General features: G+C 44.3%; 2 protein-coding genes across 10 annotated transcripts in view; both read right to left on the bottom strand.

Moving 5' to 3' along the window:
* Ip6k1 (inositol hexakisphosphate kinase 1) overlaps positions 1-11404 on the bottom strand; it is a 63981-nt gene extending 52577 nt beyond the window's left edge. For 3 of the 9 annotated variants that reach the window (XM_076867125.2, XM_076867122.2, XM_076867126.2), the window contains exons 1-3: positions 11225-11404; positions 5468-5606; positions 4338-4412 (exon numbers count right to left, since the gene is read on the bottom strand). The gene's annotated coding sequence lies outside the window, so the exon portion shown is untranslated. Of the gene's footprint in view, positions 1-4337; positions 4413-5467; positions 5607-10074; positions 10166-10854; positions 11097-11224 lie in introns of all 9 variants that reach the window. The other 6 variants (XM_076867124.2, XM_076867123.2, XM_076867128.2 and 3 more) reach the window with 5 other exon arrangements.
* A 3736-nt stretch (positions 11405-15140) lies between these two features.
* Cdhr4 (cadherin related family member 4) lies at positions 15141-21662 on the bottom strand. Its single transcript, XM_076867267.2, has 17 exons — positions 21566-21662; positions 21087-21271; positions 20802-20964; positions 20635-20726; positions 19790-19900; positions 19181-19284; positions 18839-18975; positions 18391-18574; positions 18137-18290; positions 17804-17897; positions 17292-17495; positions 17072-17211; positions 16673-16823; positions 16369-16589; positions 16002-16144; positions 15300-15356; positions 15141-15201 (listed from the first exon to the last, which is right to left on the bottom strand). Exons 1-17 carry the CDS (start codon positions 21612-21614, stop codon positions 15171-15173), a joined length of 2220 nt encoding a protein of 739 aa, XP_076723382.2. The 5' UTR covers positions 21615-21662; the 3' UTR covers positions 15141-15170.
* Between the last annotated feature and the right edge of the window lie 3018 nt (positions 21663-24680).

The raw sequence follows: 24680 nt of genomic DNA, 5'->3' as shown, positions 1-24680 counted from the left end.
GACATTTAAAATGTTTAATAAAACATCCTCCAGAAAAACAGTATTGAAAGAATAAATTTCTTACTTCAACCAAGTCCTATGTGAAAGTTTTCTCTTACATACCTTCTCCAAAAAAAGTCATCTCATCAGCCCCATAAGAATCAATTTTAACCACACAAGATGGAACACATCTGTAATCCCAGTGACTCAGGAGACCGAGACAGGAGATCACAAGTTTGAGGCCGGCCTCAGCAACTTAGTGAGATCCTGTCTCAAAAATAAAAAGGGCTGGGTATGTAGCTAGTTCAGCGGTAAAGTGCCCCTGAGGTCAACCCCCAGGACCAAAAAAAAAAAAAAAAAAAAAGAAGGAAGAATCAATTTAATATTTAATTCCTTCAGAGATTCTGATAACCAAGCTTTTTTTTTTTCCTTGTAGTTGTAGATGGACAACATGCCTTTTGTTTATTTTTATGTGGTGCTAAGGATCAAACCCAGTGCTAGGCAAGCACTCTGCTACTGAGCTACAGCCCCAGCCCTCCAAGTTCTTAACTATATGAAGAAACTAGTCACTGAACACTGGCCCAAGAAGTCAATAGTGAAACAGAATGAAATATTCCAGACTATCCTAATAAACAACCTGTCAAAATGACCTTTAATAAAACTGGGATTTAAAGTATGAATAGCCATCTTATCTGCACCTCTCAGAAATTAAAATCCATAACACTTAAGTAAGGGTTCTTTGACACAAAAGACTATTCACAGTCAGTTCTCCTTATGGATGGTAATTATGTTCTATAAAGCAATAAGTACACTGAGTTATCCAATACTGAGTGAGCTACTGCACCAAAAAGAAATAAATGGTTAAGTTCCTCCAAATCACTGATCACACCACAGCCTCACCCCCCAGTATGGGGGACTGAATCCAGGGGCCTTACATTCCCAGTCCTTTTAACTTTTTGTTTTGAGACAGGGTCTCACAAAGTTGCCCAGGCTGGCCTTGAATTTGCAATCCTCCTACCTCAGCCTGGGAGTACAGGCATGTGCCAACTAGGCCTGGCTCCTAGTCACAACATTTTCATCAACCAATCAATATATAACTTTTTATGAATGTTTCTGTTTAAAGACTGCTTATTTGCCAGGCTCAATGGAGCATGCCTATAATCCCAGAGGCTCAGGAGGCTAAGATGCCTCAGCAACTTAGCAAGGCCCTATGCAACTCAGCAAGACCTTGTCTCAAAATAAGAAATACAAAAGGCCTGGGGATGTGGCTTAGTAGTTAAGTGTCCCTGGGTTCAATCCTTGGTACCAAATAAATTAAATAAAGTCTGCTTATTTAATAGATATTACTGATTTAATTAATACTAAACTCATAGTCAAGAGTACTACAACTCATGCTGGAATAAAACTCACCTAATATATATATTATAAGGCATATCACAGCTTTCCTGTGCTTAGGAACATCAAATAGCACACTAGGGAGCCATTTCAAGCACTGTAATCTCCAACAACAACAACAAAAAAAAAAAATGCAAAAACAATAACAACAGAAGGACACTTATTTACAGTATGACAGCCGAAAAAAAGAGTTTCACCTTGTTTGAACTCACCTGGGAACAGGCAACACCAAATTTTCCCCTGCTCTGTACTTATCTATGAATGATGGAGAAAGCACTCAAAACAATGATTTTAAGGTTACAAATAAATTCTAGCAGGTAGGCTCACTCAAAATTACAGACTCCATGAAAAATGAAGATTGACTATATATTATGACTGCATTTATATGAAACACTAAAAAATGCAAATTTAATCTACAAGGACAGAAAGATCAGTGGCTGTCTGCCCAAGAAAGCAAGATGCAATGAACTGGAAAGAAGAGCAAGGAAACTTTCTATGATGGAAGGGTTTGCAGAGATATATGGATTTGTCAACACTCACTGAAGTCGAAGAATACTAGAAATGAACATATATTACCATACCAAAATTATGCCTCAATAATATTCAAAATTTTATTTAAACAATGAAAGTGGCACAAACCTATAATCCCAGTGACCTGAGAGGCTAAAGCAGAGGATCACAAGTTTGAGATCAGCCTCAGCAATTTAGTGAAGCCCTAAGCAACTCAGTAAGACCCTGTCTCAAAATAATAAATAAAAAGAGCTGCGGATGGTGGCACACACCTGTAAATCTCAGCAGCTCAGGAGGCTGAGGCAAGAGGATCACTGAGTTCAAAGCCAGCCACTTACCCTTAAGCAACTCAGTGAGATCCTGTCTCTAAATAAAATACAAAAAAGGGCTGGGGTAACTGGGGTTGTGGCTCAGTGGTAGAGTGCTTGCCTCACATGTGTGAAGCCCTCGGTTCGATCCTCAGTACCACATACAAAATAAAATAAAACAAAATAAAAGTTATTATGTCCATCTACAACTAAAAATATATATATATATATATATATATGGGCCTGGGATTGTGGCTCAGTGGTAGAGCACTCACCTAGCATGTGCAAGTCCCTGGGTTCAAACCTTAGCACCACATAACAATAAAATAAAGGTATTGTGTCCAACTAAAAAATAAATATTTTTTTTGAAAAAGAAAAAGGGCAGGGGCAGGAGAATGACTAGGGATGTGGCTCAATGATTAAGAGCCCCTGGGTTTAAAAAATAAAATATAAAGAAAAAGGGCTGGGGGGGACTGGGGTTGTGGCTCATTGGTAGAGCACTTGCCTTGCACATGTGAGGCACAAGGTTCGATCCTCAGCACCATATAAAAGTAAATAAATAAAATAAAGGTTCTATGTCCATATACAACTAAAAAAAAAAAAATTAAGAAAAAAGAAAAAGGGCTGGGGATGCAGCTCAGTGGTTAAACATTCCTTGGTTCAGTCTTGGTACAAAAAAAAAAAAAAGAGAGACAGCGAGCGAGCTGGGGGATATAACTCAGTGACAAAGCTACCCCCTGGGTTTAATTCCCAGATCCCTGATACCAAAAATTAAAATTTAAAAAAAAAAAAAAAAATCAGACATCAGCAGGACATTTCTGGTCTGTAGGTGACAGAGTTTTGTTTTTTGTTCTGAATTTTTCTTTTTTCTTTTTGTATTTGTAGATGGACAGAATGCCTTTATTTTATTTATTTTTATGTGGTGCTAAGGATCAAACCCAGTGCCTCACACATGCTAGGCAAGCACTCTGCCACTAAGCTATAGCCCCAACCCAGTGGTGTTTTTTTATTTTTTATTTTTGTGTACTTCTGTGGTACTAGGGATCAAACACAGGGCATTGCACATGCTTGGCAAGCACCCTGCCACTGAGCCACATTCTCAGTCCCAGATAGTTTGTTGTTTTTTTTTTAAATCAGTAAAATGGCACAAAAAATTGTTTTAAATCAGTGCCAAATTTAAAAATCAGGAAATGTACGAGACATCTATAGCCCCCATAATTGGGAAGGCTGAGGCAGGAGGATCATTTGAGACTAGTATTTCAAGGCCAGCTTAGGCATTCAAGTGAGACCCCATCTCTTAAAAAAATCAATAAATATCAGAAAATTTCACATTAAAATTCAAATTTCTGGTTTCAAAAATCACAAGTTCACTGATCCTTTTTATAAGGCATATACTTGATAGTTCACCCTGCTCACCACAATTCCCTACTACCCTTAGAATGTGCTTCCTCATTCACTACCAACTGGCCTCTGAGGCAAATGCCATCCTTTACCAACACAGATGTTTACAATATATTTCTGACTGCAAAAAAGGTACAAATCAGAGCCAGGTGCAATGGTATACACCTGCAATCCCAGTTAGTTGGGAGGCTATGGCAGCCTGGGTAATTTAGCAAGACCCTGTCTCTAAATAAAGTAAGTGCTATACATGTACTTCTGCAGTAGAGCACTTGCCTAGCATACACAAGACCCTGGGTTTAATCCCCAGCATTGGGAGTGGTGGGGGTGTTATAAATTAGAATATACAGTATAATCCCATTTTTTTAAAAAAATTATGACAAAAGGGCTGGAGTTGTGACTCAGTGGTAAAGCACTTGCCTAGCACATGTGAAACACTAGGTTCAATCCCCAGCACCATCTAAAAAATAATAATAATAAACAAATAAAATAAAGTTATAAAAAAATTTTTTTTTAAATGTTATGACATGGGGCTGGGATTTTAGTTCAGTGGTAGAGTGCTTGCCTCGAATGGGTGAGGCACTAGGTTCGATCCTCAGCACCACATTAAAATAAAGATATTGTGTCCATCTACAACTAAAAAAAAAACTATTTAAAAAATGTTATATGTCATGAAAAGGAATTTGGTTACAAACAAAAACACTAACAGTGGGGGCTGGGATTGTGGCTCAGCAGTAGAGCGCTCACCTAGCACGGGCAGGACCCAGGTTCGATCCTCAGCACCACATAAAAATAAAGGCATTGTGTTGTGTCCATCTACACCTAAAAAAATAAATAAATAAATATTTTTTAAAAACCCACTAACAGTGAAATTACAGATAATCCTTCATTTTTACTTCTTGCTTACTCATACTTTTTCTTGTTTTACTAATGAATATATATATTCAGCTTTACTATGATTCACCCATCACACAAATCACCCACTGAAGAGTACAATTCAATGGTTTTTGGTATATTTACAAATGTATGAAAAAATCACAATTTTAAAACATTTTCATCCCCTCCAAAAGAAGTCCTATACCGTTTAGTCATTACTTCCCTATCCCCCCCAATCACCTCCATGTCCTAATAAGCAACCACTATTCAACCTACTTTCTGTCCCTACAGAATAGCTTATACTAGATATTTCATATAAATAGAATTTTGTAAACTTTTTTGTCTTGCTTCTTAGCATTTTTTTTTTTACTTAGCACATTTTTGAGGTTCACCCAAATTGTATCATTATTTCAATGCTTCATTCCTTTTTATTAAAGAATAACATATCAGTGTGTGTGTGTGTGTGTGTATGTGTTCACCACATTTTTACTTATCTAAGCATCAATTAATAAACATTTTCTGGTGCTTCTCTTTTTGCTATTATGAATAATGTTGCTATAAACTTTCATGTACAAGATTTTGAATGCATAGGTTTTCATTTCTCTTGAAAAGAAACCTAAGAGAGGGATTGATGGGACAAAGAATAACTCTGTTTAACCATATAAAGAACTGCCAGATTATTTTCCAAAGTGGCTTCACTGTTATACATTCCCACTAGCAGTGTATAAGGGCTCCAATTTCTTCACATTTGCATTGACAATTGTCATTTTCTGGCTTTTTTATTACAAAATAAATTGTTTAATAACTGTTCAATCATAATACACCCAGATTTTTATAGACTAGATGGTGCTCTTACTAACATCAAACTTTAGACTTGAAAAGAGTCTGGTCCTAGGAGAATAGGTATTCCCCTAGCCCAACTTAGGGATAAATATAAATGAGCTAAATTCACAAATAAAGCTTTTACAGAAGACATCAGAGCAGATCTTCTAAACACTTACAAAACACAGTCACTAATGGAGATCCAGCACTGAAGCGAATATGTGCCACCATCAAAACTCATTTATGGGTTACTCCTATTAGGTGCCCTCTCACCCTGTGGGAGTCAATCTCTCTTCTTCTCAAATAAATTCTATTACACTAAAAAAAAAAAAGAAAAAAAAATTATTTATAATGTTTCAACATAAATACAACTTCAAACCATACAGCAAACAGAGAATATTCATCTGTCATCTTTAATAAAAGAATCAAGAAGTCTTAGGTTTTCACATCCAGACCTCACTGTGCAAAAGGGAAATGAAAATCTGTACTTAAACTCAGTGTAAGCCAAACACAGTGGCACAAACCTGTAATCCCAGTCGCTCAAGAGATTAAGACAGGAAGATCATAAATTCCAGGCCAGCCTGGGCAATTTTGTGAACCCTTCTTTCAAAATATAAAGTTTTAAAAGGACTGGAGACATTGGAGAAAAGATAACCTCTTCAACAAATGGTGCTGGGAAAATTGGAAATCCATATGCAAAAATTAAACCCCTATCTCTCAGCATGCACAAAACTCAAAAGTGGATCAAGGGCCTAGGAATTAAACCAGAGACAGGGCCTAGGAATTAAACCAGAGACACTGCATCTATTAGATGAAAAAGTAGGCCCAAATCTCCATCATATTGAATTAGGCCCCACTTCCTTAATAAGACTCCTATAGCACAATAATCCATATCAAGAATCAATAAATGGGATGGATTCAAACTAAAAAGCTTCTTCTCAGAAAAAGAAATAATCAGTGAGGTGATTAGAGAGCCTTCTAATTGGGAATAAATTCTTACCACACGCACGTCAGAGCACTCATCTCTAGAATAAATAAAGAACTCAAAAATCTTAACACCGGGCTGGGGATGTGGCTCAAGCGGTAGCGCGCTCGCTTGGCATGTGTACAGCCCAGGTTCGATCCTCAGCACCACATACAAACAAAGATGTTGTGTCTGCTGAAAACTGAAAAATAAATATTAAAATTCTCTCTCTCCTCTCTCTCTCTCTCTTAAAAAAAAAAAAAAAAATCTTAACACCAAGAAATCTAATAACCCAATCAATAAATGAGCCAAGGAACTGAACAAACACTTCTCAGTATTTATTTTTTAGTTCTCGGTGGACACAACATCTTTTGTTTGTATGTGGTGCTGAGGATTGAACCCGGGCTGCATGCATGCCAGGCGAGCGCGCTACCACTTGAGCCACATCCCCAGCCCCGCCAAATGATTTCTGATATAAAGATGCTCATCCATAATATGCTGTTGGGGGGCTGGGCAGGGAGGATGAAAGGATTAAATGAAATCTAGACAGGGTAAAGGGGAAAAAGGAAGGGAGGGAAAGGGAGGGGGCATAAGGGTAGGAAAGACAGAGGAATGCGATGGTTATCATTACCCTAAGTACATGTATGAAGACACGAATGATGTGACTCTGAGTACAACCAGAGATATGAAAAATTGTGCTCTATATGTGTAAAATGAATTGTAATGCATTCTGTTGTCATATATAACTAAAATTAAAAAAAAAAAAGGCTGGAGATGTAGCTCAGTGGTAGACCACTTGCCTAGTATGTGTGAGGCCCTGGGTTCAATCCCAAGTGGGGGCGGGGGGGTAGAATCAGTGCAAAATCACAGATTCCCTGCCACAAAATGCCTGACTGCTTCCTTGCCCCAAGCCAGAGATAAGAGTATACAGTGTAAACTCTTCCCATTTCTGTCTATAATAGTTCTTTATGATGTTAGGAAAGCAAACAATTCCATTTACAACAGCCCAAGACCTAACCAAAAAGAGGATCCAAAAATATTAGCAACCAGTGTCATGTTCATCTAATACGTTTTCCAAGAGTTAAAACCATCAGTTTAGGGCTGGGGATGTGGCTCAAGTAGCGCGCTCGCCTGGCATGCGTGCGGCCCGGGTTCGATCCTCAGCACCACATACAAACAAAGATGTTGTGTCCGCCAATAACTAAATAATAAATATTAAAAATTCTCTCTCTCTCTCTCCTCTCTCACTCTCTCTTTAAAAAAAAACAAACAAACAAAAACAGCAGTTTAGCCTGGTGCAGTAGTGCACACCTGTAATCCCAGCACTTGGGAGGCTAAGGCAGGAGGATCATAAGTTCAAAGCCAGCCTCAGCAATGGCAAGGTGCTAAGCAACTTAGTGAGATCCTGTCTCTAAATAAAATACAAAATAGAACTGGGGATGTGGCTCAATGGTTGAGTGCCCCTGAGTTCAATTCCTGGAACAAACCCCACTGCCCCCTCCCAAAAAAAAATAGGGCTGGGACCTAAGCTTAGTGCTCAATGGTAGAGTGCTTGCCTAGCATGCATGAGGCACTGGATTCGATCCTCAGCACTACACAAAAATAAACAAATAAAATAAAGGCATTCTGTCCATCTACAACTACAAAAAAAAAAAAAAAAAAAAAAAAACACCACCTGTTCCTGCTGATGGGCAGAAGGCACAGCCTCTGGAACAGAAGTCCTCTGTTTTTCCTTTGCTAGCAAAGCAATAAAAAATACATAGCAAAGCAATAAACCATATATAGATAGATATAGATATAGATATAGATACATTCACACACACACACACACACACACACACACACACAACAGTTTTGTAGTCAAGAAAGGAGATAGATCACAGAGCTCTTTTTGAGATTTGGATTTTCAGTTTTCAGACTTTTTTTCAGCCCTTTCAGCAAGTTCTGCCTCTCCTCTGCAGCACTGAGAATGAGCCTGCCTTTATAAGGCACTAGAGTCAAATGTGCAAGCACCTCAAAAATGATAGGAGACAGGGACCCATGACCACCAAATCCCCATTTCTACTTGTCACTCCATTTTCTTATGCAATTACAGAAGGTGTTTCCAAGTCAGAAAAATTTAATACATCTTTATGAACATTTAGTCCTCATGTACCACAAGAAGGAGCAAAAAAAAAAAGTATAAAATACAATCCCTACCAGAAAGGAGCTAGATTCTACAAAAGAAAACTTAAAAAAAAAAAAAAATTTAGTTGTTAATGGATCTTTATTTATATGCGGTACTGAGAATTGAACCCAGTGCCTCACACAATTGTAGGCAAGTACTATACCACTGAGCTACAATACCAGCAGCAGAAGAAACTTTTTTTTCCCCTGTTATGACATTGAACTAGGGGCACCCTACCAATAAACTACATTCCCAGCTTTTTCATTTTTTATTTAAAAAGAAGGTCTCACTAAATTACCAAGGCCGATCTTGAATTTGTGATACTTCTGCCCTGGCCTCCCAAGTAGCCGGGATTATAGCTGTGCACCACCCCAGAGAAGTCACCCCCCCAAAATGTTTTGTTTTGTTTTTTTTAAACTGGAGATTGAACTCAGGAGTGCTTTACCACTGAGCCTCACCCCCAGCTCTTTATTTATTTATTTTTTTTATTTTAAGACAAGGTCTAAGTTGCAGAGGCTAGGCACAAACTTGTGATCTTCTTCCTTCAGCCACATATTTCGCTAGGATTACATGCATGCAACACTACACCCAACTAACCAAAAACTTCTTAAAAGAACAGTTCTGTTTTGTTATTTAAGGACTGTAATGCCACTACAGTTAAGAGGGAATGCAGCATCTGCACAGGCTGAAATGTTTTAATGGGTATTTTGTAAAGAAGATAGGTAAGACCTGAACTGAATTCTAGAGATAAAACTAAGGTGAAGGAACAAGATATCCCAAATAGGAACAAAAGTCATGCATTCAGCCAGCAAGAGGAATAACCTAGATCAATAATATGTATGTAATATTAAGCACATAATTTGGTTAGGGGGAATTAGGATAAAGCATGGTGGTAGGTAGGGATAGCTGGGGCAACAGCACCTTGAACGCCACATCAGATCTCATCCCAGAAGCTTGTCAAAGTTCCTAACTTCAGCGTAGGAGCTCCACAGTCTAAATTGTATCTGTTATCCTTTTTAGTTTAAAGTGCTGACGGTTATTGGTAAATTATGCATAGACAAAGAAATTATAACAAGTCTCATCATTTGCACTTAAAAAATGTCGAGCAGAGAAGTATTGCTATTTGTGTTCACCCACCACTCATATTCATGAAATAGTAAAAGCATTAAACAAAAACAAAGTTCTTGGATATTCTGATTTCCTTGAGATGGCTGTTCTATTTGGGTTATACCAACCATGTACTTTAATGGCCCCTGAATCCCTAAAATTGTATGTAAAAGTCAGTGTTGAGAACTTGACTAAGGATAGTTTCTTTACATATCTCAAAGAAGTCAAATATCCAAAACAGGATAGAAATCCTCACTTAGAGTTACTATTATTTTAACATAAACTGCAGGAATTTAACCCTGTGATTGCCTTAACTTTCTAAAAGAACATTAATGGGGGGTGGGGAAGGAGGCTTGGCTTGGGACAGTTTTGACAATGTTTTATTATATCCTTCCTTTCTTTCCAAGAACTGCCCAAAGAACTGGTCTTAACAAGGTCAAAACTCATTAAAGATTCAAAAAATTGCCCTAAGGGAGGACAACGAAATAAATAAATAAAGACTACTCAATTTCTCTCTTCTTACAGGAGAACAGCAACAGGCTGCCTACCTCCTCTGGTATCAGCATCTACTTTCCAAAAGAATCTCCTGACCAAGGAGCTGGTTTCTTTCAAAATTAAATATGCTGAAGTGACATTATCCTAAAAGGAGTACATAAAAAATCGTTACTTGACTTCTCAGTCATCTTATGCAGGCTTCATAGGACTACCCACAGTGACTGTATGAGGAGGCCAAAGGTCCACAGAACTCTTTCTAGACCTGCATACTCTGCCCAGAATCTCCAACATTATTTCCCTCCCAGGAAAGGGCCTGATAGTCTATTTTCATCAAGTGAATACATATAGTACTACTAAAAGCTAATTTAGCAGTTCAAGAACATCCAAAACAAAAACAAGTCTCATTTCTTTTTTCAATTCTAATATACTCCCAAATTTCCTCCGTCTCCAAATCAAACTAATGGAATCTCTTTAGGAAATAAAATTAATCAAGTCAACACCATAATAATCTTTCTCCTAAAAAACAGTCCAAAAAAGTGGACTGATAGCCACTTTCAGGTTGCTAGACCCGAGGCTTCAGCTGCAAGGAAATTATGCCCCAAATACAATGATGGACATTTAACCAGGCCTTTCAAGAGGGAGCTCCAAAGAACACGTGAGGTTCTGAAAGAGTCTCAGGAAAAGAAGCCAGGCAGAGGGTCTTCACCCTATCAGACTTACAGGGCCGTGACACAGGACTGCCAGGCTCGCCGGGGCTTTGGCCTGTTTGTCTAGTCTTAGTCTCAAAAAGCCTGAAAAATCACTTGCAAGAATGATACCTAAGAAATAAGTACCTGTATATCACACTCGGGAGCAACACAACGCCCCGTAGAGCATCAGAATGACACTGGACACGTTTCAGAGCTCTGGATCAGTGGAGTCCACGGCTTTGGTCAGAAAAGCTTGTTTCTCAATAGCCCGGCTAGCCAACCAAGCGGCCCGCCCTAGGGCACCAGGCTCTTGGACCCCGACCCCGGCTGTCCTCCGGGCCTCAGCACCAGCATCTGGGAGGCTCGACGGGCTGCCAGTCAGGACACTGGAATGATGTTGAAGCGATGCTCAGCCTAAGCCCGGGCCCCACGCGCGCCCACTTCAATCCCGCGCCCACCGCCACCCTACCCGCGGGCATCAGGCGGGTCTTTTGGCCCGGCTCCTGTCACTTACCGGCCCGGCCCGGACAGAGGGCGCCCAAGGCTCCCCACGGGAGCTGGGCCCCCCGGGCCTCCAGGTTTCGGCCCGCCCCAGGAAGGCAGCGCAGGTGGCTGAGCCCCGCAGCAGCGGCCCCGCAGCGGCCGCTCGGTCCAGCTCCTGGCGCTGCCCACTGGGTAAGGATCAACAACAAGATGGCGGCCAGCCGAGGGGGCGGAGACCGGGCGTCATAGTAACCAAGAAGCCAAAGAACCCGCCCCCAACTGAGGCTATCCCCAATCAACAGCCTTTTAGCCCGACACCCGGAGGAGTACTTTTTGCTGACCGGCCGGATGACCTGTCAGTCAGAACCTGCCTCTCACGCCCCGAGCAGAACGCCTGGGGCACGTGACTGTGACGGCGGGAGTAGGCGCATGCGCGCCGTTCTCTAGACCTGCTGTCGGCTGAGCTTTTGCTGGCGACTCAGGCCGGAGCGCCCTTGGTTTCTCTTCCTGCGTAGCCCCCTCTTGCCTAGCCAACGTATCTTGTCACACTCGCGCACACACTTAGAAAATGTCAGCGGTATTCTACTTGCTTTCTTTGTCAGCCATCCTGGAGTTGGAGGGGGCGTTGACACATTTTCTGTGGTGAGGAAACTGAGGCCCGAGAAGGGAAGCCGGGTCAAGGTCATGCCACCTCTGGAAGTGGAGGCAAGCACTGGGTTTTAGCCTTTTCCTATGTCTCCAGAATATAAAGAGAGTCTTCTCTGCGGCTTCCACATTTGCTCCTTGCTTGGCCTGAGGTGCATGCAGCCTTTTGTGCTGCCTCAACAGACCCATTTTCCATACTTATTCTGCCTGATGTGATGTCCCCCAGCACAAGCCCTGGCACACAGCCAGCATATCCTCTCTACCCTGGGACATCTTAAGTTCCTGTGACAGCATTTTGCCCTAGACTGTCATGACCTGCCTCCAAGGCAGATTATAAATTCCATAAAATGGTCATCCCTTGTTCTCCATGTAGATCACCTAGCCTTGGGCTTGGCTTAGGGGTCAGGACGCCAAATGCAGCGGTTCCATGTCTGGTTGTACACTCAAATGCCTGTACTAGCTAAGTCTAACTTTTGAGCCTTAGCCTCTCTGAGCCTTAGTTGCCCTATCTGTAAAACAAGGATAAAAGCCAAGCTTCTCAGAGATGCAGATTTAATGAGCCCTTAGAGCTATGTAAGAACTCAGGAAAAATCCACTGATAGCCACATTCAGGTTGCTGGACCTGAGACCTGCTCTTTACACTGTCACTTTGGTGGAAGCCCCATTAAGGGTTCTTTTCCCACAGAAGGTGCTCAGCTTCTTCCTGGGCTTAGGATATCATACTAGATCAGGAAGGGAGGTTGTTTAGTGCCCAGAGCCGATTCAGGCCCACAGACTTTAAAGAGGAGGGATGATTTGATATAATTTAGGGATTCCATAGTAAGGGTAGCCTCGACCCAGACAATAGGTCTTCTTAGAGGGCTGGCAGTCAGACATCTGAGCCAGAGTGGGTGTGGAGAAAAGATCAACACTGCATCCAGCAAGGCTGGCTTTCCTGCAAGTTGCTGTAGGTCAGCTGGCTGTGTAGAGCATCTCAGCTGAGCACAGGGAAAACTGAGGATAGAGGAATCAGAATAAACATTTAGGGTGCAGTAATCAGAAAGAAAAGGGGCCAGGCGTGGTGGGGCATGCCTGTAATCCCAGCAGTTTGGGAGGCCAAGGCAGGAGGATCGTGGGTTCAAAGCCAGCTTCAGCAAAAGTGAGATGCCAGGGCTGGGATTGTGGCTCAGCAGTAGAGCACTCACCTAGCATGGTGGGACCCGGGTTCGATCCTCAGCACCACATAAAAAAAGAAAGGCATTGTGTTGTGTCCATCTACACCTAAAAAATAATTTTTTTAAAAAAAGTGGGCGCTAAGCAACTCAGTGAGACTCTGCTTCTAAATAAAATACAAATTAGGAAAATAGGGCTGGGGATGTGGCTCAATGGTTGAGTGTCCCTGAGTTCAATCCCTAGTCCCCCCCAAAAAAGAAAAAAGAAATGAGAATACCATTAGAAGAGGGCTTCCATCAATCTTACCAGGACTAGCCATGCACAGATTTTTCAGGTCTTCACCACTCCTCAACCCAGTGCAAAAGCTCTGGATCCTTCCCAATAGAACCTCTACACATTGTTGGAAAATGGCCCTGAAATTTGGTGGGAACTTCAAAAAGCAGCAGTGTCCTCCTCTTTGTAGGAAAAGGAAGCAGTCAGTTTCTGAGAGGACAAGACAACTGGAGGTCCCCTCAGTCACTGACAAAAATAACAGAATCTAACTTCTGCAGAGTATCAGTCACTATCAGAGCATCATACAATGTCTCTTTAAAGAAAAGCAACCTACTGGGCATGGTGGCATATTCCTGAAATTCCAACAACTTAGGATGCTGAGACAGGAGAATTGCAAGTTCAAGACCAGCCTCAGCAATTTAATGAAGCCTCAAACAACTTAGTGAGACCCTGTTTCAAAATAAAACAAATTAAAAAGGGATGGGGATGGGGCTGGGGATGTGGCTCAAGTGGTAGCACGTTTGCCTGGCATGCGTGCGGCCCGGGTTCGATTCTCAGCACCACGTACAAACAAAGATGTTGTGTCCGCCAATAACTAAAAAATAAATATCAAAAAAATTCTCTCTCTCTCTCTCTCTCTCTCTCTCTCTCTCTCTCTCCCCCTCTCTCTCTCAAAAAAAAAAAAGGGATGGGGATGTAGCTCAGTGGTAAAATGTATCTAGGTTCAATCCCCAGTACCACCCCCCCAAAAAAAAAAGAAAGAAAGAAAAGAGAAGAAAAGAAACCTTACCACTCCCTAGGGTATGCCCATAATGTAGCACTTTCTCCAAGTAAGAACAAGGAAACACAGATCTGAGTTTCTCCCACATATAGATTACAAGTCTGGAACTATTCTGTTTGTAATTTTGTTTATTATTGAATCAACTTGAAATCATAGTACATGATCATGTGATGAAGAAATTCCACACAGTGAAGTAGATGCTTTAGAGCCAGCACCTTAGAGATGCTTTAGAACTCATGTTGAACAGGTAATCTTGGCCTGTACCTGAGCCCAGATAATCAGAAGAGAGAGGAGTCAGAACTCTCAGCAGAACTTCCTTCCTCCCCTTACTATAAGAGAATACATTTCAGGACCTACAGTGTGACAACCCACCCCCCCCCACCCCCCCACCCCCCCCCCACCCCCGCTTCTAACTAGAATCCAACCTGTCCTTTCCCTCCCTTCTCTGATTCAAATGCCTAAGAAACCTCAATTCTCCAAAACTGGACACCATTTCACCTATGGTCATTGCCAGATTACTCTGCCATAGTTCACTTGTGACACTGGAGTATCTTGGAAGCACTCCCCTCATCATTCCCCTCTCCCCTGTGGGCGGGAACTAAACTAGGTTTAAGTCATCTCTAGGCTCCACCAGTGTTTGACAAAGATTGGCTGAAGGGTGAGTGTGGGCAAGAGAAGATCCCATTCAAAAAAATGTAGATGGAGGATACTTGGTGGTAAGAGAAAATACTGAGATATGGTGAGGAAAGAAAGGAATTCTGGCATTAAGGGCCCCAGGAAGATAATGGTTTGGAAAAAGTGGGAACTCAAGGGCATCCTGTGCTTTTCCATTAAAATGTTCCTGAGGAGAAGAATGAGAGGATGCAATATGAGTTAAACCTGCCCACAGGGAGCAGATGGAGACAGGCCCTGGAGGGGCCAGAAGTCCAAATGCTTCCTCCATCCTGATGATGCTGATGTGGACACTTCCATAGGTGTAGCCATTTACAGGTAAGGAGTCGGGCTTGGCAGGGACAGGGAGTACCCTAGAACAACCTCATTGCCCACTACTCAAGAAAGTCAGTTGACATACCAGTTCATGACACTCCTAGGTGCCTGGGACATCTCCATCCTTGGTGCCTCCAAACTACTCAATGGATCCTTCATTCCCCTGGATGCTGGAGCAAAGTAGAAGAAGCACAGGGTAAGGCCTTGAGCCCCAACCTGAGTTTAAGAGGTGGACTCTCAGGCATAGAGGCCTGGAAAGGAGACTGACCTGTTTAGCCTCAGAGCCTGGGCTGGTTTGCTTGGAGCCTGAAGTACCTGGGTCAATCTAAAATGCCAGGAAGATAAACCAAGCAGTAAGGGCAACAGGCCTGATGGCACCAGGAATTAGTACCATTCATCTATTGGTATTTGATTATTGTCTGTATTTGATTTGATGACCACATTATTATTCCCACTTCCCCTGGGTTCAGTTCTATGCCCACAAGGAATTCAGTCTATAGAAGTAGGGCAGATTTTAAGTGGAGAACAGGGGTCAGGAATATGGAAATACCCCACGCATGACAGATTCAGAGCCTCAAGCCCTGAGCCATTCACACCCATCCCAAGACTAAGCTCTGTCTGAAGAACACTTTCTTTCAGTGTCTCTCTGACTCTAATCTGAAGACCTATGGAGACTCAGCATTTTTCTCCTCCATATCAGTTCTATGCCCATCAACTTTTTTAAAAATATTTTTTTAGTTGTAGATGGGCACAATGTATTTATGTATGTATGTATGTATGTATGTATGTTTAGGTGGTGCTGAGGATTGAACCCAGTGCCTCACTCATGCTAAGCAAGCACTCTACCACTGAGCCACAATCCCAGCCCTATGCCCATCAACTTTTGCATTGTTTTTCAAATTTAGAAAACCACAGTCAGGGTCCATAGGTGAGCTGGGGGAGGAAGGGAGCATGGGGATAACAACCCTACCTCTGAAGGAGCCTGTTGACCAGCCATCCCAGAGCTAGAAGCAGAAGGGCACCAGTTGCTGTGAGCACCACCACAAACCAGGGTTCGGGCTGCCAGAAAGTCTCTGTATATGTTACAAGCAGGGGTGTTATCACTGAGGGCACCTGAAATGAGAACCATAGACTCATCACTGCCCTGCCAAAATGTTTTGATTATTGAGTTTTCAAACCTCTCCACACCCCAGATTTGCTCTTCTATATTGCCAGGTTCTTTGCACTAGCAGTTTCCTCCAGAATGCCTTTCTCCATCATTTCACTTGAAAAACCTGGGTCTCCTCATCCTTCAAGGTCCTTTTGCCCCATCCCCCAGGCCTGAGGAGCCCCCTCACTGTTGTTCTTTGGGTGCTCATGGCCACGGTGCTGGCCCTCCAGGGAACTAGATGCACAATGATGGTGACTGTGGTGCTGAGGTGGGGGATGGAGGGACCCGCGTCAGCCGCACGGATCAGTAGCTCATAGGTACAAGGCTGTTCTTGCCAAGGAGGTCCCAACATAGAGTCATTGTGCACCAGGATGGCCTCTTGCAGTCTGAACTGGTTCTTGCTATCTCCTGAAATCAGAGTGGCAGAAGGAGACCACTGCTGGCTGTGGCTTGCTCCTCACCCACAGGTTAGTGGCCTCTACAATCCATACCTCCTATGATGCTGTAGGAGAAGGCCAGGCGCTGTGGCTCCTCGGGTATCCAGCATGATACTTTGGTCACCTCCACACTATGGCCCAGAGTGGTATAGATGGTAAGTTCCTGAAATGGGGGCTCACACTCAGGGGGATGGTCATTCACATCCTGCAGAAAGGATACCAAGTTATAGGAGTAAGTTTGACCCACTTCCCAAACCCCAGAAGTCATCACCTCAGCCTTGTCCTATTACAGCCAGAGCCTAGGCAACAGGTCCTAATGCTTTCTTTCCCCAGTGAGTCTTTACCCACTCCAACCAACCAATGGAGGAAACTGAGGCATGGTATGGAAAAACAAAAGGCCAAAAGGCAACTCTTGCCTCCCCACGTCCTTCCAAGGCTTTGGGGTTCAATTACCTCAACCTCAATGGTAATGGTACAGGAACCTGAGCGGTGGTAGGTGGGGTCCCAGTCTTGGCCATGGTCAATCAGCAGAATAGTGAGTCTGTACAGCCTCTGCTGCTCATAATCCAAAGTCCCCAGGAGGTGAATCTCTCCTAGAGGGTATTGTCACAGCTTCAGCCTGTAAAGCCAACTATGGCCCCACCTCTCCATTCTACCCCTGGTGTGGAAATACCACTGAGATGATCCACAGCAAAGATAGAGGATCCATCAGATGTGTAGTATTCAATGCTGTTGTGTGGGTAATCCATATCCGTGCCCATCACAGTGCCCAGCAGAGTGTGAGGCCTTGCATCTTCCTGAACCCGGAACGTGCGTGGGGCACAGGCTGGGGTGAACTCATTGACAGGTGTCACCATCACCAGTACTGGAACTTCAGCTGGGGGCCATTTGGCAGTCAAGGGGCTGGTCTGGGTGCTCAGCCCTGCCTTGGGGGTCTGAGGAAGGAGGCATGGCCCTGCTCTGGGGCTCCAAGGAAGAAGAAAGTTGAAGAGAAGGTGGCAATAACCCTCCCCTTCTGGAGGTCTAAGAGAGACACTGTAGGAGTCTAAAATGGAAACAATCCTACCCTGCTGGATTCTGAGGGAGGAAAGATGACTATTACTTGGGAGAGGGACAATAGACAAAATGGGATGGTAGACTGAATAGACCTGTCCTGAAAGTCCAGGCCTTAGTATGGTCACTCACTGGTCATCTGGGGCTGACCACCATCAAGCACCAGGATAGAGGCTGCATGCTGGAAGCAGGTCCCAGGAATATCACAGTCCAATGTAGCATTCACCTGATCAGAGGGGTCAAAGAGTAAGGCCCAGCCAGGACCTGGGAGAGCTATAAGCCAAACTGGGCTACCTCAGGTCAGGGCATCTACCCTGGTCCTCTGTTTCGCAGAATGCAAAGCAGATTGGCTCAATAATCATGGAATCCCATCCCCATGGTCTCAGTGTCCATATACCCTTGGCCTACCCATCCCTTCCTGCTGCAAGCATCCTACAAGTGGGCCTGGGAGTGGGAGCCCAGCACCTCAAGGACCCTGTCACGAAGGCAGAGACTGGCAAGACCAGGAGGGCTGTGGAACCACAGCTGGTAGTTGAGGGTGGCACCAACAGAGTCTGGGTCAGTGCAAGTGATTGTGTTCAGCACAGTGCCCACTGGTGTGGTCTCCGGGATTTGAGTCCTGAGAGTAGAGGACCACAGCAAAGCAGGAGTCTGACTCAGGTATGAGCCACAGATCTCAATCTTACCCCAACAGTTAGGCAAGGTTCCCGCATACTCACACCAGAAGAGCCGGGATGCAGAGTGGGGGCCAATGGTTGACAGAGAGCACATTCACAGTGAGATCGAGCTCCGCACTGGCCCACGGCTGAAACCTTTCAAAGGCCTTCACCTGTAGCCTTGTGATCACTTCACCTCGGGTGTGAGCCAATTCTAGGGGCATGGTGGTTTGGACTACGCCATCCACTGGGTGTGATGACAAAGCAGAGAAGCAGAGCTCGGCCCTGCCCTCAGCTCAATGGTTCCCCCAAAACCGTCAACAGCCTCACCCTTGGAGGCAGCGGATACCACTCCTGCCTCCTACTACAAGGTTAAGACCCCAACCGGACCTTGCCCCAGTCGCAGCCCTGGCTCTGGCCTTTTTCCTCAGGTGGGCGAGATCACATAGGGGCATCTTTAGACAGGTTGCAGAGACATCCAGGTACCCTCCACCCTGCCTCGGCCCCTCACCGCTTCCGATGGAGTAGAGTGGACTGGGCATTGGAGAGAAGATTTCATAGCGCAAGTTGAAACCCCTAGCCTGGACTTGAACCACCTTGCTCCCAGGGATTTTGTCTTCAGGAATGGTGACATTCTGGGCCTTCTGTCTAGATCAAAAGTGAAGCTCTGGCTTCTGCCTGCTCCTTCTCATCTGGTGCCCTGCGGGTAGTGTCCTCCTCCTCTGGGGTTTCCCTCCTAACAGAGTTACAATGTTCCAGCAACTCTGCACCCTATTACTACCCCTGATTTCCTAGAGCTAGGTCCTGCTATGCTCCCCCCCCCCCCCGTTCCCCTGTTATAGGGGAGCCTTACAGGAAGGAGACCTGGCTGGATGGTGCAGGCAAAATCTTCACCACCAGCATTCTTTGGCAGCTTTGGCCTTGTCCAAGTGACACTGAGATCTGCAGCTGGAAGATCTACAGGACATACAGGATAGGAGGGGAAATCTCAATGTCTATACTCAGTTCTCCCCTCAAGACCTCCACAAGGAACTCCAACTTTTACTCTTCCCCCATAACCAGTCATTTTTGATGACAAGTATTCTTTTGAGTCCTATACCTTTGGGACATAAATTCTTCTGTTAGGTTGCAAACGACTCAAGAAAGTGATAACTGAGTCATTCACATGTGAATTATTAGATTAGAGTTGCTAAGGGCCAATTACTAAGAGGTGGAAATTTTAAAGAAGAAATTTTTCTAACCTCTTTACTGGCCGCTTAACCCAGAACTTTCTCTTAAAGTGTTATTGCCCTAAACACTCTCCTTCATGTTGAGGGACTCTTTCTCTTTATGAACCAAACCAAAGTGAGAGCATGGTCCACATAGGGCAGGAGATGCAGGTCTGGGAGGGAGAGGCAACAAATTTTCAGAAGGCGATGATATATATATATCCATCCATCCCCAGGTCCCAAGTCATGCTTACCTTCTGAGCCTGGCCTTTGAGACCCTGAGATGGTGCCTGAAGCCAACCCTGCTCATTGATGGAGAAAGGTCCAGGGAAATATGGAGGGTCCTGGGCGCTGATAATGTTCATCTAATAGAACAGAGATGCTAGCAGCCCCAACCAGCCTCCAGTGCCCCAAGCACTACTTTCAACAACCCAGGAGGCACCTGTCCACACCTGGTCTCCCATGCCCTGCCACTGACTCTTGCCCCAGCCTAGGCTCTCTGCCCTCTACTGGGAATCCTGATACTGACTCTCAATTTTTTCTGCTTTAAAATCAATTATTTTGGGCTAGCGATACAGTTCAGTTGGTAGAGTGCTTGTTTCAATCCCCAGCACTACATACACACAAAATCAAAACAAACAACAACAACAACAAAACAATTATCTTGTTTTTAAACTATGTTTCTTTTTGGGGGGTTACAAAATGTTATAAAATTGTAATGGAGGGCTGGGGTTGTGGCTCAGTGATAGTGCGCTTGCCTAGCATGTATGAGGCATTCGATTCTCAGCACCACATACAAATAAGTAAAATAAAGGTCCATCAACAACTAAAAAAAAAAATTGTAATGGAAAACTCAGAACACATATGAGAAATTGAAAGAAGAGCTCAGTTCCTTAGACTTCTCTGTGGGAACAATTACGGTCAGTGGAGAAAGGGTAACATTAGTGGCTCTCTTCAAGAATAGGCATCATGCACAGGCTCAGCTGTGGATTGTAGTATCCCTCTGCAGGCTGTAGCTGGTCAGGCAGTGGTGAGCTTGTATTCCCCATCCCACTCGCACACACATCATGTCATCCACTATCCTATGTGCTGGGCTTACCTGAGTTCCCTGGACTTCTAGGCCTGGGAGCAGCAGAGTGTACAGCCGGGCCCCAGGTTTGACTGTCTCTGGCACCTGAATGGTTTCCCCACCTGACCAGGGAGAAGATCAGGGAGGCTCTCTTCAGGTCATGCCTGCCCACCCCTGCCTGCTGCCCCTGGCCTCACCTGAGCTAGCAAATCGACCAATACACTGGATATGGCCAGAGTCCCGCTGCACATCCACATAGAGTGGTCCCTCCATCACAATGTTGCCACATGTGTATCGCAGCCGCAGCTCATAGTGGTTTACTGCAAGGGCATCCAGCCGAGCTGAGCTGCTCAAGGTCACCTGTGGTGGACAGGCAGTAACATGTGGGGCCTACTCTCTCTGTCTCTGTATACCACCTCTGGCTTTGGGGGATTTCAAGTCTGCCCTGTGCCCCCAGTTCCCAGTTTTACTCATGACTCTACCTTTCCCACATAGATCCCCTGCCACCTGGTCAGGCTGGGTGGGTTGAAGAAAGTGGTAGGTGGTTGCACATTGACCAATTCCAGGGTGGGCATGTGGGAGGAGCAGTTGAAGGAGAAAGACTGAAGGATGGTGCCAGGACCCTCACGTTCAGACACATTTATGAACCAGGGCAGACTGTGGAGGTCTGTGAGGAGTAAATAATTCAGGCTGGAGGCCCCCCATGCTCAAGGAACCACACTTGTAAACACAGTCCCACCCTTTTGCTGCAGGGTCTGACAACATCTTGATATCAAACAGCCAAGTTCTGTCCTTGTTCTCCACATCTGACATTTTATAGATGGGGAGAGATAACTAATTGAGGAAGCAGAGATAAGAAACACTGATCAGGAGTTCAGACCCTTACTCTAACCCTCACCCTGAATCTGAGGGTCAGAACTCCAAAGGAAAACTGGGGTATCCCCATATACCAGCTTCTCACCAGAGACAACCAGAGCAAAAAGAAGCATCAGGAGCCTCAGCAGCACCATAGTGGCCTGAAGAGATGACAGAGGAGACTGTTTGTCAGGCCCACCCCGTTGCCAGGTCAGTTGCTCAAACACAGTCATGCAGGCGGGCCTTCGGCACTCCAACCCCACCCATCTCTGGTGACTGAGCTCTAGTTCCCTGGCAGGCCTCCAGAGGCCTGGAAAATCCCATTTTCCACTGGTTCCCAGTGAATTCCCCCATTCATTATCACAACCCTAAGAGGATGTGATACAGGTGGTGAAACTGGCCACGCTGTTCTTGGAGACAGAGAAAGCACAGCATTCAGGAAAACTGAACCCAAATCTAGTTACCCCACAAACTCCCCCACACACATCATTAAAATGTCTTCAAAAATCTCAGTTCAGTCATCCACAGAATCTCTCAATAGTTGTCTATGTTCAACAAGCAAAAGAAACCCTTGATTGTAGATAGAAAAATAGTAGTTACCTATGGGAATATCAACTGGAGGGGACACAAGGTAGCTTCCTGGATTGGAATGGCTAAGAATGTACTATATCTTTAAAATTTTTATTTATTTATTTATTTATTTTGGTACTAGGGATTGAACTCAGGGACACTCAACCACTGAGCCACATCCCAGCCCTATTTTGAATTTTATTTGGAGACAGGACTCACTGAGTTGCTTAGCACCTTGATTTTGCTGAGGCTGGCTTTGAACTCATGGTCCTCCTGCCTCAGCCTCCCGAATGGCTGGGATAATAGGCATGCACCACTGCACCTGGCATGCTATATATTTTTTAAAAAATTTAATTAATTAATTTTGGCACTAGGGATTGAGCCCAATGGCACTTTACTATTGAGCTGCATCCCCAGACCTTTTAAATTTTTATTTTGAGACAGGGTCTTCTTTTTTAAAATATTTTTTTTAGGTGTAGATGGACACAACACAATGCCTTTATTATTATGATTTTATGTGGTGCTGAGGATCGAACCCGGGTCCCGCCCATGGTAGGGGATTGCTCTACCGCTGAGCCACAATCCCAACTGGAGACAGAGTCTTTCTAAGTTACTTAAGGCCTTACTAAATTGCTGAGGCTGGTCTCAAACTTGGAACCCTCCTTCCTCAGCCTCCTGAGTTGCTGGGATTACAGGCATGCACTACTGTGTCTGGTCAGGATATCCTATATTTTGATCTTACTGTCAGTTGGATGAGTATCTACAGAACTCTATCTTTGAAATTTTCCCATTTGCCATATTTACATTCTATGCTAGTTTTTGTTTATTTTTTTTATGTGGTGCTGAGGATGGAACCCAGTGTTTCACACATCCTAGGCAAGAGCTCTACCACTGAGCCGCAATCCCAGCCCCTTTCTATGCTAGTTTTTAAAAACAGTTTTCTTCATGCTGGGCGTGGTGGCACATGCCTGTACTTGAATTTCTGGGCTTAAGTTATCTGATCCTCCTGCCTCAGCTTCCTGAGTAACTGGGACTATAGGCACATGCCACAGTACTCAGCTCTGTAGCCAGCAGTTTATTCTCCATCCTCACATTCTCCAGAGTTTGATGTTTGCTCCCTTTGGATCCTAAATCTCCATATTCTCTCAGGTTTCTCCCACGTCCCAACTATTCTTGCTCAGCTCCTTTGCTGGTTCTGTTTCATCTCCCCTACTTCTATCCAGTAGGTTGTTCCAGGGCATAGTCTTCGCTGTTTACCATCTCTGTCTACATTCATGTCCCAAGTCTCTTTCAGACCTATTGCGCCACTGGAGACTGGGCACAGTGGTGCACAACTGTAATCCCAGCTATTTGGTAGGTTGAGGCAGGAGGCAGGAAGCAGGAGGACTGCTAATTCCAGGCCAGCTTGAATTTAACAAGATCTTGCCTCAAAGTGAAAAATGAAAAGGACTTTGGATGTAACTCAGTGGTATAGTACCCTGGGTTCAATCCCCAGTGGAAAAAAAAAAAAAAAAAAAAAAAAAAAAGAAAGAAAGAAAGAGGCTTAATTTTAGCTTCAAAACATACCCTAAAGTGGTCCTCTTCTATCTACCTGCTGTGCACCAGCCCAAGACTTCACCTTTCTTGCCTTGATGAAGGCAGGAGCCTCCACTCTTATTACAGAGTTGTTCTCCCAAAGCAGCTGATATTATCAAACAGGAACCAGTCCAGGTCATTCACTACAAAAGAACTTGTTCTCCCTCTATTACTTTGCTACATCCTCAGCTCTTTTAAAAATCTTATTTAAAATCTTATTTTGAGATAAGATCTCACTAAGTTGCCCAGGCTGGCCTCCAACTTGCCACCCTCTTGCCTCAGCATCCCAAGTAGTCAGGACTAGAGAGGAATGCCACCCCTACCGGCTAGAATGCCTGTCTTCTTGACCTCCTCACAAAGACTAAGGTTGCACCCTGATGTCACTGCTCTGAGAGACCTCTTCTTCAAACTACTCCATTGCCCCATATTTTCCTGTCTGCTGAAAGGTACAGTCGGTTTCCTGTTACACTATACCCTTGAACCTAGCCTCTGATTATGGAGTAATCTCAGCGGACAGGTTGTGATCATTCTCGCTAAAGAAGATCGTCGCTGTCTCCCTCAGTCTTTACATGGTGAGGTCACAGGGCTTGCGGATGGTCCGAAGTCGTTTCTGAACTTGAAGCTAGGCGCGCGCTCCCCACAAGAGGGCGATCAAACCTAGCACAACACAAAGCGGGACCGCACTAGGGTGGGATTTCTGAAGCCTGGTTCTTACGCTGCTATGAAGTCCTGCAATCCCTGAGTACTCAGAGAGGCCGAACCTCGCTCCTGTCATTTCCAGGGATTGTCGAGACCAGCCTAAGGAACAGGTCATACCCCTAATGGGCCACAACATTGTCGAGTACAAGGATCTGGCCTTCTGCTCACATGTGGTCGCCCCACGAGGCCCTGTTGGGAGGGACTGCTATTTCACGAGGGAACAAATGGGGAAGGGGAGACTACCCTGGGGAAAGGACCTATATTTCGTTACGCAACGAACACAGGGTTAGCTAAACCTCCCAAGGCATCAGGGGTCGCGGAATGGGCACCGTCCAGTTTCCAATTACAGCCTCTCCCCTCCCCGCAGAGCTAGTGCA

This window comes from Callospermophilus lateralis, chromosome 10, assembly GCF_048772815.1.
Source record: "Callospermophilus lateralis isolate mCalLat2 chromosome 10, mCalLat2.hap1, whole genome shotgun sequence".
Lineage (NCBI taxonomy): Eukaryota > Metazoa > Chordata > Mammalia > Rodentia > Sciuridae > Callospermophilus > Callospermophilus lateralis.
This window is presented reverse-complemented; position numbering and strand designations above follow the sequence as displayed.